Raw genomic sequence first — 13,266 nt, forward strand, 5'->3', positions numbered from 1 at the left:
AAAGATGTTGAAACGGCCAGTGTCATGTGATGTGGTTTAATCCCAGCCCATCAAATGTTATAACCACAGTCCAGAGTACCTGATGTTTCCTGGACAAAGGCCCCGGATTCTCAGGGTGGCTGCCCTTTTAGAAGCTGTCTATGACTCAGAGCTATTTTTCCAGGACTTCCCCACCTACCAAGCCATGTCCCTGTGTCCCTACCTCCTCAGAGAGCCCTGACCCAGATCCCTTCCTCTTCTGCTTCCCATCCTTCACTGCCAACTTTCCTTGGATGTTCTATTGATATGTTCTTTCTGAACATTTGTCTTGCCCCTTTTCCTCTGCCTCTGCTTTCTGACTTCTTTAAGAGAAATGAAGGATCGTTCTTTTGGAGAATCTAATCCTTGGAAAGTCCCTCCCTGCTAAACAGTGAAGGGAAGCTGACCTTGTAATAAAAAGGCCAACATTGTTTCCACAAGTGCCACATCTTGAAGAAGGAGCTGCTTATTATTTTTTAATTATCAATATTAGTTGACATTTATTGAGCACATACTACTCCTCTCCAAGCACCGGAGCTCTTCATATTTATCATCCCTTTTATTACTTTATAAATATAAAGAGACTTTATATTTATCATCCCTTTTATTGGGCACCACACTCCTTATGATACAGGGCATTTTATTATCCCCATCTTATGAGTGAGGAAATAGAGTCTCAGGGTAGGTAGGAAACTTGCTCAAGGTCACAGAAACAGTCAAGGCAGAGCCAAGAAATGAACCTACATTCCTTTGGCTCCAAATCCTGTGTTTTTCTGTTTCGCAGCACAAGTGACATGAGTGAGAGGTGTTTGACAACATCTTCTTTTGAGTTATGCATAAAACATTGCAGCCAACTCCACATTGGTGCTGCCCTTCCCAGAAGACTATCCAAGCGCCTTACTTGCCCAGGGCATCTGGGGACTGCAGTACAGGAAGCAAGGCATGATCATTTACCCTAGAGCTCACAGCCCCAGAGCTGCCTGCTTGATCTTCACCCTGAGGACAGTGATTACATACACTCTTCTCCCCACTGGAACAGAGAAGCTGAAAAGATTAGAATCCCAGTTTTCATCAGATTTATTCCCTTATGTGTTTCATTCACAGATGCTCACCCAACACATCTGTACTGTACAGACTGCTGATTTAATTATCTTCTTCTTAATGGTCTGTTCTATCTACCAGTGTCCAGTGGGGCCAGGATGAATTGATCTTGATGGGATGCCAATATCCTTTGTTTGTTCGCACAGATTTGTTTTCAGTGGAACGTACGCCAACACAGGCACACCATTTTATTCCCTTCCGCTCTATCCTTCCTGCTCCATCATTAGTGTTGGCTGGTTGTCGGTCTCCTTCTACTTGCTCACCATTCACATTCTAATTGGTGAAAATTTGCATTTCGCCACAAGTGAAAAAATGACTTGCCAGGCTCACTTTTGCTTGCCAGTGACAGGCGCACACCTGCCCGAAGACCAAAAGTGAATCATAGCATGGTCTCCAAACATCGTGGCCCTGCTCAGTGGCCCTGGATGACAACCTTCACCTGTCCCCTTTTCCCAAGCAGTGTGGCCTATGGCCAGTGGCTTCCCTATCCAGGGGACTTGAGTAATCCATGTTCTGTCCTTCACTCAGAGAACCTCAAAATGGGTCCAGCCCATTCCAGTGCAGATGAGAAACCCACCACACTCTCACTCTCTGCTGGCCAATCATCTCAGGGAAAATGGAGCCTTCCAGTCATAGACCAAACTGCCCGTAGGTCTTCTACATCATGGCTCCCCTGGTTGCCTTCCCCAGCAACACTAGCCTTCTGAGCCTCTTGGGTGAAGATCAAGCAGGCAGCTCTTGGGCTGTGAGCTCTAGGGTAAATGATCCTGCCTTACTTCCTGTACGGCAGTTCCCAGATACCCTGGGCAAGTAAGGAGCTTGGACAGTCTTCTGGGAAGGGCAGCACCAATGTGGAGTTGGCTGCAATGTATTATGCATAACTCAAAACAAGATGTTGTCAAACACCTCTCACTTATGTCACTTATGCTGGGAAACAGAGGACTAAAACGATGCCTGCATCCAAGGGGCTCCATCTGCAGTGGCAAAGTCCAGGGGGATAGTGGTCACAGTGCAGTATAATAAGTGCAGCAGGAAGGTTATATTAGTACAGAGGACCCATTAACTGTCTGAGGGTTCAGGGATGACTTCCTAGAGGACATGACATCTGGGCTACTTGGAAGCTAATTGGATGTGGGAATGGAAGGTGAAGGAGTTAAGGACTGGAAACAGGATGGGCTTTGGGTCCTCCAGGTAAAAATGTTCAGTTCATTCTTGGAGATACAAGATAAGAGCTAGACATTTGGAGCCAGCAGCAGAGAGAGGATGGGTAAAGCAAGTTAAGTGAAGGAAAACATGTATGGAGAGGATGTAGCATAGGAAGAGATTTGAGAAGGGCCAAAACAGAGCAAGGCATGGTAGCACACACCTGTAGTCCCAACTACTGGAGAGGCTGCGGTGGGAGGATCACCTGAACCCAGGAATTCCAGGCTTCAGTGAGCTATGATCATGCCACTGCACTCCAGCCTGGGTGACAGTGAGACCCTAACTCAAATAAAATGAAATAGGCCAAGACAGAGCCACAAGAAACACAGGATGCAAAAACCAATTCATGGCAGCAGAGTACATGGGCTCTGGGGCTGGGCTGTCTGGGTTGGAATCCCACCTTCACCACTTTAATTAGCTTTATGATCTTAGGCAAGTGACTGCTTCAATTTCATTTCTAAAATGCAGATGATAAGGACATATACCTCATAGGCTTGTTGTAGGATTAAATGAATTAATACATGTTAAGTAGACTCTGTAAAAGCATTTGGTGTCACTGTTATTTCGCTGATGTCAGACAAGGGCAAACCCAGCCTCTGATAGAGTCAGCACTGCCCAGTTGAGATCTCCTCGGTGAGGAGAGGTAAAGGAGCACCCGCCATAGGAGGCAGATCAGAGCTGAGGAGGGACAGGTCATGCTGGGGAGTGCAGATGCCACCACCTCCTGGGAGGGTAGGGATTGTGTTTGTCTTGCTCATCATGTGCTCCAGTGCCCACTGGAGTGTGAGCTCTGGAGGGTAGACACTCAGGAATGATTTGCTGAACAGCATGTATTTGTTGAAGTTCCCTGACTTAGCTGGAGTGAAGGGGCTGCAGGGAGCAGGCACTCCAGAGGTGGCAGCAGCTTGGGATGAGGTTTACTAGGGGTTATACCCTGACTTTCTGGCCTCTGCCTGGGATACCTAGCTGTCTGGGTGAGTGAGCTGCAGGGACGGAATCTCTCACAGGCCTTCTCCCACACATTCTTCTCTAATTCAGAAGGACCCTGTCCTAGTCTGCATGTCATCGAAAACTTAACATTTTAGATACACGACAGAATAGGAACATTTGTAAGTAACTGGCCAGCACCAATGCCGCATTCTCTGTGACTTCTCAGAATGCTGGAATTCTGTTTCTAAACGGAATGAGACTCGGCTGCATCATTCTGTTTCTGGAGCTAAGCTCCACACAGTGTTTGCTGAGGCATTTCTTTGCCCAGTAGATCAGGGTGGCTGTCTGGGGAGCAAAGCTTTAAAAATTTAAAGGCCTGTGCTTTTACATTACCATACTCTACTACCTTCCGTTCCTCTTTTATGTAGATTACACTCAACAGTAAATTAGACTGTTTGCTAATTTACTGTTGAGTCTAATCTTCATAAAAGAGAAAATGAAAGGTAGTAGCATGGTAATTTAAAAGCACAAGCTTTTGATTTGGCTCATTCCTACTTTCCAGGTGTGTAACCTTGGGCAAACTAGTTTACTCTCTCTGAATCTCACCTTCCTCAACTGTAAAATGGCAACAGTATTAGTACCAGCCTTGTAAAACTGAAAGGATAGGATAGGAAAGGATAGGATAGGATAGGGTAGGATAGGATAGGATAGGATAGGATAGGATAGGATAGGATAGGATAGGATAGGATAGGATAGGATAGGATAGGATAGGATAGGATAGGATAGGATAGGATAGGATAAGCAGGGATGAAATAACCAGGACCCTATTCTAAGGCCATCAATTAATACTATTACAAAAGGGGAGACTATGCATGAGATGAGGCTTACTTCTGAACAGCATTTAATAATTGGCTTCACAAGGAAGGATCCATTCAATTCAATTAAATATGGTGAGAGAGAAGAGGATAACACATTCTGCATAGCTGTTGGCAATTCTCCAAATTCTATTTAACTGGAAATGGTATTTGCAAACCTCAGTGAAAATATTTTCCCTAGTTGATTTTAAAACACTAAATAACTCTAGTGAATTTAGAACCCAATTTCTGAGTATAGTATTTAGGGATTTACAGTTGAAGAATTTGAGAATAATCAACTATCTCTTGCAAACTGTAGGCAAGCCATTCTGCAAACAACAGAAAGATGTCCAGAATAATATGTTCTCTACCCTCAAGGAGGTGACAATTTAGAGAAAATGGACATATACACAACTGGTTTAATTGCAAAACAGAGTATGCTTTTTACTTTTCTTATACTTGCTTTAACTGCTCCCACTCTCATGCCTAGCATAGTTCCAGGCAAATTCACAGGCACGCAGTAACTGTTTGTGGAAAAAATAGGCATTACTACAGAGATTTAAATAAAGTGCTTTGGGAGGGCAACTGGGACCAAGAAGTGGTAGAAGAACCGGACTTCTAAAGATGACAGCATATAAATGGTAAAGTAATTATCCAATTATTATATCAATAATACTTTATATATAATTTTTATATATAATTATAAAAATACAATTTTATATATAATTACAAAAAATAATTATCCAATTATTTATAAAAATTTAATTATAATTTTATTATATACTTAAATATAATTAAAATATAATTGATTATAAGTATTATATAAATTAACAATTTATTATATATAAAATTAACAATTTTATACAGAATTATAAAAATTATTATCCAATTATTATATCAATAATACAATTATTTAATTACTTGCTTATGTTATTTTCCCCCATGAGATGCCAAGTTATCAACGGGCAGATATCATGTCTGTCTTGTTTACTAGCGCCTAGCACAGTGCATACTATATAGTGGATACTCACTAAGTGTTTATTAGAAGAGGAGGATCACCTCAAGTCAAGATATATTTGTCAAGGTTCTTTTTTCAGTTATGAGTTAACAGCAACTCAACTCAAAGCTACTCAGACAAAACAGGAAATTGGTGTATGTGTATGGAGTCATCAGAGGGCTTCAGGGATGGCTGGATCTAAGAACCCAACCAATGTTTTTAAAATCTATCTTCATCTTTTCTTGGTGTTGCCTTCCTTCTCAGGCAGGCTTTCCTGATATTATAGCAAAGACAGCTGTCAACAGCTCCAGGCTCATATCTTTACAGTTTAGGATTCCAACAAAAAGGTTGTCTCTTTCCTGATAGCTTCAGTAAAAGACTCAAGAAGGGCTTTAGTTGGCTGGTTGAGGTCATATGACAATCTTTGAACAAATCACTGAGGTCAGGCTTGCAGGAAGGAGTATGGTCAGCCTTATGTAATCTGTACAGATTAAGAAGTTAGACAGCTAAAACAAAACCCCCTACACAAGGCATCAGATTGAAAAATGGCATAGAGCCTAGGAATAGGCAAAGAATAGAAAATGATACACATGGTACAATTGGATTGCTATCTGGATAAGTGGTAGATGACAGTAAAAAATTAATACTGGAGATGTAAATTTAGAGCAAATAGTGCCATCCTTGAAAGCCAAAAAGAGATTTGGAGTTTGTTCTGAAGACAATTGTGATGTAGTTTAGGGGTAAGGGGAGAGTATAATCTGAGCTATGTTTGAGGCTCTGAAAAAGCTCCCTTTGGGTACTTGCCTTTTCCCCTCTGTATTTCTCCTAAACAAAGAGTCATCAGTGGAACCATGCCAAGCAGAGCGAGGAGTTCAAGAGACTCTTCTGCACCCACTTCATGTCAAGGAGGATGCCTGGGTGTGGGAAACATGCTGGCTGCTGTATCCTCAGCACTGAGATCCTGGCATGAATGAACCATGGCCTGCACCTTTAAGGAGCTTATGATTGGAAGAATTTGGTGTAAGACAACAGTTTATACACACACACACATACACACACACACACACACACACACACATATGTAGCCAAGCACAGTGGCATGCACCTGTAGTACCAGCTGCTTGGGAGGCTGAGGCAGGAGTATGAGTCCATCCTGGGCAACATAGGGAGACTCCATTTATAAAAAGAAATAAAAGCTTAAAAACTAATCATATATATATGATTGGGCTATTATAATGAAAACCTGCTGTTTTATTCCTAGCAAGGAGCCAGGGAAGCCTTGGGAGAAGAGGTAACATTTGAGTTATCCTTCTCTTAGGAGGGGACTGTGATTGGGGCACAAACCCTTAGGGCAGTCACAGATTCTTCCTGGTCCAGCCTGTTAGGAAGTGGGATTTAGAGATTCCAGTCTTCAGGATTTCTGTGTCCTGTTACCTGGAATTCAGCATCTCTACAACAGTACTAGCAGCAGCAGAGCAGTCACAGTAGTGAACATCCGTCAAGCCCTTAACTGCACACTAAGCATCATGCTGAGATCTTTAGATATACTCTCCAACTGCACCCTCACAACAATGTTGGGAGGTAAACAGTATGCCCATTTTACTGAAAAGGGAATCAGGGCTCAGAGCAGTTAGACGCCTTGCCTCAGGGGCACGCACAGGAAACAGTGGGGCTGGGAGTGTAGGCAGGTCCACCCATCTCCAGCACCAGGCTCCGCCACTACTCTGTGCTGCCTCCCTGCAGCTTCCCCTTGTTCCAGATGGGTTACAGTCTCAGTCTCAGGTACAGTTAACAGGCGAGGCCAGAGAGGTGATTTATAGTTTTGTACTGGTACTACAGAAATGATGCCTGAGCTCTGACTCAAGGCCCTGGGGTGCAGAAAAAGGTCACTGAGCCCCTGGGTGAGTTTTCAAACTCCAGTGCATATAAGACTCACCAGGGAGTTTATCTAAAAATGCAAATTATTGATATCTGGCCTTAAGAGAGCCTGATTTATCAGTCTGAGTGAGGCCTTGGAATCTACATTTGAACAAACACCCAAACACCACCCCCAGCGCTTCTGATGTCAGTGTTCCACATTTGAGAAGCACTGCCTATGCAGGGGTGTGTGTGTGTGTGTGTGTGTGTGTGTGTGTGTGTGTGTGTGAGACTGTGCATGCACACATGTGCATGTTGTGTATGTGTACATGCCCACATGTGCTAGTCAAGATGTTTTAGTAAAGCTCTATGGAGGATAGGCATGGATGTGCACTACACATAAACTACTTGAAAGTAGCTTTGTCGTAGCCAGGTGTGGTGGCTCACGCCTGTAATCCCAGCACGTTGGGAGGCCCAGGTGGGTGGATCACCTGAGGTCGGGAGTTCAAGACCAGCCTGACCAACATGGAGAAACCCCGTCTTTACTAAAAATACAAAATTAGCCAGGCGTGGTGGCGCATGCCTGTAATTCCAGCTGCTCGGGAGGCTGAGACAGGAGAATTACTTGAACCCAGGAGGCAGAGGTTGCAGTGAGCCAAGATTGCACCATTGCACTACAGCTGGGCAACAAGAGGGAAGCTCTGTCTAAAAAAAAAAAAAAAAAAAAGAAAGTAGCTCTGTCTAGACTTTCATTGTATTTTGTAGACTTTACCATTTGAGTTCAACCTGTGCAGTTAGAGTGACCAGATACCCATTACAAATGATCATCTCTATGAAAACGTCTGCTTGGCATATTCAAGAAACTTTTTGGCAGAATGTCATTTGTCTCCTTTTTCTGGACCTGGGAACGGCACTGGGAAGTGTTCAGGCCTTTTCCCAAATATAATCCCTGAGCGTTTGGAAGCTGAGAATCCTCCCTGCCCACGGCCTCCTGGGACTCTGGATGGCCTGCCTGTCTGCCAGAGACACTGAGCAACTCCATGCTGGAAATGTGGGAAAGATGGTCCCTGTCCTGGAGGTCTCAGGGTCTGCTGGGGGAGACAGAACAGACCCATGTGAAAGAGTCAGGCGCACAAATATAACAAAAATAAACCAGATGCAAAACCGTGCAGTGGTGAGAATCCAAGTGAAACTTTGGACTCAAGGTCCTACGTTAAGTCGAAGAGAAATAGGAAGAAATGGAATGGAAGGTGCGAACCATGAGAAAAGCCTCCCTAAAAAAGCTAAGTTTCATTCATTCATTCATTCATATGTTCACTCCTTTGCCGACTCTTGTTTAAACTTACTGAGGGCAGATCCTGACAGGTCACCGACACTGCTGCTTACCCTTGAGCATAGCAGATCCAGCATCTGCCTTCATGAGGATCACAGCACTAAATGTGCGCCAGGGTCAGGGTGATGTGGGGGCACCACAGAGCACACAGTGAGTGGACACACTCCAGGTGGGAAGTCAAGGAAGTTCTGCTCAAGAAAACGATGTTTTTATCAGACTCCTGAAGGCAGCCTCACCCTTTCCTTTAGGGGACCAGGGCGCGAGTACAAGGGAGGCCCCAGCATGTTGGCCTTCCCACCTTCTCTTCCCATCCTGGCTTGTGTGCCAGAGTGTGGATACCTCAGGCCTCATGTTCAAACCCTGTCCACACATCACCCCCACCCCCACTGCCCTCTGGCCTGGCTTTAGGCCTAGGGGTTACAATCTACCCTCTGAAGGACTGATCCAAATCAACAGCCCTTGCAGACCAGCAGTGGGCTTGGTGCTGTTTGGACAGGGAATTTGGGAGGCCTGGGTTTACAAGGGATAAATTATCTAGAAGTGAGTGTGCAGCCTGTGGACAGGCACGTCCCCTCCACCCCATAGACTTCTTACTCTATGGGGAGGGCACAGCTGGATGACAGCCAGTGTGGAGCCTTCTGAAGCCTAGGGTCCAGGGCAGGATCCTGATGGCATGGTCTCAGGACAGTGCTGCCTAAAGGATGAGTAGGGTTAGATGAGTAAAATGACAGGCCATGTGTGGTGGCTCATCTGTAATCCCAATGCTATGGAAGCGGAAGTGGGAGGATCACTTGAGGCCAGGAGTTCAAGATCAGCCTGGGTAATATAGTGATACTGCATCTCTACAAAATAAATAAATAAATAAATTTTTTAAATTTAGAAAAAATGAATCTGGGCTGATGGGGAGCCTTCCTGCAGAAGGAACAACCAGTTCAAGATTCCTGAGATGTTAAAAAGCCTAGTTTACCTCCCTAAAAGGAGGGATGTAGGGGAGAAGTGAGGTGGTTGGAGAATGGACAGGGGCCTGGTGGGCCAAAGTAAAGATTTGGCTTCACAGAGGACACAAGTAAGACATGGTGGACCAGGGAAAGGTCATTTTGAATGATGCAAGAACATTCCTTCCAAACTGAGTGTGTGTGACACCAATAAGGTATTTGATGTGAGGAGAGGGAGCAAACTGTTCTGTTTTGCTAAGCCTAAGAGTACTGAGAAAAGCAAAAGGAAGGAAAAAAAGATATTGTGGGAGGGTCAGTTGTGGAGCAGTTGTGGGCATGGTCCAGGGGGTTATGATGTCAGGATTAGCCCAGCACCTTCTGGGAGAGGTGCTTAAAGAATTGGGCTGGGGGCCAGATTCTCTCCTGATTCTGTGCTTGCTGTTGAAATAAGCAAAATAATCTGCTACCGTTAGCACCTTTCTGCTCTACTAGCACTCTGTATGCCTAAACCATAGTACTTTATATTTATATAAATTTCTTTTGTTTTTCTATGTGATTGCAGTGTCCTGAAATTCTTTCTGGATTGACAACACATCCCATTTTCCATCTAGTAAATGTGACCACCTTTTATGCTTTGGTTAACATTTTGACATTTGTCACTGAATCTTCATTTCCTTTTTTGTCATTTATTATTTTATAATTAGTGGTGACCCTCTCACCACTTAATGCTTATAAAGTTATGAATACATCAGACCATAATAAGAATTGTCCATGAGGCTTGTAAGCAGATGTTGGGTGTGTGTGTGTGTGTGTCTGTGTGTGTATGTTTATGATAACAGTGCTTACATAATCTCAACAACGAGGGCCCTGGGGACTCATACTCGGCAACGGAACAGTTGGTTTAAATTAGGTTTCCATGTGAAATATGGTATCGCTATTTTTTTCCTCACGTTGTGGGAAAGTATATGGAAAATGATTTGACTGATAGGAAATAAATCTGGATGAGTGATCAGGATTGTGACACAAACCAAGTGGTGGTCTCCACCTGCCCTGTGAAGCAGACCTCTCCAGGGGGAGGTGAGTTAACTCTTTCCAGCCACTGGACTAGTAAGGTATCTGATACCACTAGCATGGTATCAGAACAGCCTGAAAGAATGACGACTTTCCAGAGACCCTGATTTGCCATCAATTTCAACCAGAAAGGAACTAAAGCCATGGAGACAATATGGCCAGAGGCCTCAACAACTAATGAGTTGGGTGTCTTTGAGAAACTGTTTTTTTAATTTTCAGGATCTCATTTTTATTTGTGAGACCTGTTTGAATTTCCAACTCAAAGAGTCAGTAGGGTTGTGATGCTAAGTGTTTGCTGATGGTTTCATATTGTAGGATAGGGCTCATCAAAACCCAGTCAGTCAGGCTAAAGGAAGAATCAGATGGAATCACCAATGACTCAGTTTCTGTTAGCAAAATAATTTCTTGCTCTAGTGAGCCGGGGTTTCACAAAGGTGACTTGTAACCAAGGAACCAAGTGAGAGGACAGGCATGGAGACCGTGAGCAAGGGGTTACTCGTAGCTGCGGGAGAGGGGTCAGCACTAGGAATCCCAGACAGTTCCTGGGATGATGTGGACCAGGGTTTGTCCCAAGGGTCTGATTCCAGACCTGTTCTCCTGATGCCACCCGAGGGCCCAGTGAAGTCCAGAACAGATGGAGGGCAGAGGCATATGCTGGGAGCCCACTAGGCTCAGGACTGGGCTTGGGGGTGGCAGGTAGCCCAGCACGTTTTACTTCAGTCTGTTTCAGAAGGGAAGAGGAAGATTATTAATTACTCCAGTGCCTCTGGCTCATACCAGAGAATAGACCTGTTTTATTACTAAAACTCCCTGTTGGTCTGATTTTCCTGTTTGTTTCTATGTAGGGATAGGAAAGAGGTGTGAGCAACCATTCATTTTGTTTTTTCATCTCTTTGCGCTTATTTTGGACTCTTCTCAGCATTTTCTCCTTTTATTCCTGCTCTGCCTTCACATGTGCAGCTCCAAACTGAGTGCTTAGGAGGACCTACCCAGAGCCAAGTCCGAAAAAACTCACCTTTCGGCCGGGCACGGTGGCTCACACCTGTAATCCCAGCACTTTGGGAGACTGAGGTGGGTGGATCACTTGCGGTCAGGAGTTCAAGACCAGCCTGGCCAACATGGTGAAACCCCATCTCTACTAAAAATATAAAAATTAGCCAGGCATGGTGGCGGGCCCTGTAATCCCAGTTACTCAAAGTTGCAGTGAGCCAAGATCATACCATTGCACTCCAGCCTGGGCGACAGAGCAACACTCCGTCTAAAAAAAAAGAAAAGAAAGAAAGAAACTGTCAACTTTCATCAGATGAAAGAGCACTGAGCTGGGAGCTCTACTTTTGATATCAACAAGAATTGTGACCTTGAAAAGTCACTTCTCCCATGAGCCGTGGATTCTCGATCTGGAAAAATGGGGTTGCACTGCCCTCTGTGGTTGCTGCCAGCACTCAATGCCATTAATTCTTATCATTTTATCCACTTATACGCGGTATGCTATAGACCTTGAGCTCTTATTTCCTGCAGTTGTCATGGGTCACCATAAACTCTCTGTTCTGGCCTCTCTCACTTAGGCCAGAGAAAAGTGTCGCTGCTCAGGCTTCAGCGCTGATGCTGAACCAAGCAGAGCTAGTAGGGCCATGTGAAGTCAAGACCAAGACTTTGGTTCTGTTAACAATCAAGTTTATCAACCCACATGCTAGTCAGGATAGAGAAGGTAACTTAGGTGGACACCAGCATCCAAGCACAAAAGAAAAGGTGGCAGCAAAAAAATCTTAGATCAGAAGAAGATGATTTAGAGGCTGCATATCATAAGGGGAGGGTGTAGACATGGATCATTTTAAAATATCCTCCAGTCTGTGTAGCAGGAAAAACAAATTGCATTAGAAGAACTTTAAGCCCAGAACTGGAGAACATTAGAGTTTGTGTAAACACATCAGGCATTTGTGAGTGGTTGATAGTGCAACCTCTGGAGCAGACACCCTAAGTTCAAACCTAGGCTTTGCTACCATCAGTGTGGTTGAAGACCTTACACACATCCCTGAGGACAATAGCAGTCCCTGACTCTTAGAATTGTTGTGAGAGATAAGTGAGGTAATATAGGTAAAGTGCTTAGAATGGTTCCTGGCACATAATAAGTGCTCTATAAATATTTGTTCATATTATTTTGTCATTTGAGGAGCATAATAGATAAGGCATTTGTAAAAGATCGTTTAAAAATGTTTTTATTTTTCATTTGATATTATGTATTTTAATACTTAGTAAATGTCTTTAATTGATGGGTTAAGTACATTTCATTTTAATGTCCATCAGTCAAATATCTTTCAATCAAAATTATCCTTAGGCCTTATTTTCTTATAGTCTCAAGACATTTTTTCGATCAAAGGATTTTATGAATTGCCTTTTTTAGCCTTCTTGTTTTAAAGAAAATAAAGAGAGAGTTACAAGAGATTAAGGACCTATAGGTCTTTCATTTCCTAATACCAAATTAGTATTTTTAGAAAAACAAAGAATACTTTTGGGAAAAAAAATGCCAAACTTCTAGGACATAATTCCCGTGAATGTCTCTGTGTGTTTTCTAGGTGAGCTCCTGGGTGACGTGGCTGATCCTCACGGCAGGCTCCATGGAGGAGAAGCGAGAAGTCTTTTCATATTTGGTGCATGTGGCCAAGTGCTGCTGGAACATGGGCAACTACAACGCTGTCATGGAGTTCTTGGCTGGCCTCAGGTATAGTCAGTGGGGAATACGGTTATCTTGGCACAGTTGCTTCTCATCACCTAAATGGCTCTGAGTTAATTGTCCATGGAGTCACCTTTACCCAAGCCAGGTAATTGGAAATTATTATCTTGGGAAATGTATTATCTTCTTTCAGCACCAAAGGCCCTGTCCCTCAAAGATGCTGCAGAATTCAGCCCCTGTGGGCCAGTCACAATCCTACTTCACTGGATCTGCTGTGATTCTGTGTTCTTGGCCAA

At 43.8% G+C, this 13,266-nt stretch overlaps 1 protein-coding gene across 5 annotated transcripts in view; it reads left to right on the forward strand.

Moving 5' to 3' along the window:
• Positions 1–13,266, forward strand: part of PLCE1 (phospholipase C epsilon 1) — a 344,763-nt gene that overhangs the window by 232,438 nt on the left and 99,059 nt on the right. For all 5 annotated transcript variants that reach the window (XM_050802709.1, XM_050802707.1, XM_050802708.1 and 2 more), the window contains one exon: positions 12,873–13,018. In XM_050802709.1, coding sequence (XP_050658666.1) covers positions 12,873–13,018 — 146 coding nt within the window. The remainder of the gene's footprint in view (positions 1–12,872; positions 13,019–13,266) is intronic.

This window comes from Macaca thibetana, chromosome 9 (assembly GCF_024542745.1).
Source record: "Macaca thibetana thibetana isolate TM-01 chromosome 9, ASM2454274v1, whole genome shotgun sequence".
Lineage (NCBI taxonomy): Eukaryota > Metazoa > Chordata > Mammalia > Primates > Cercopithecidae > Macaca > Macaca thibetana.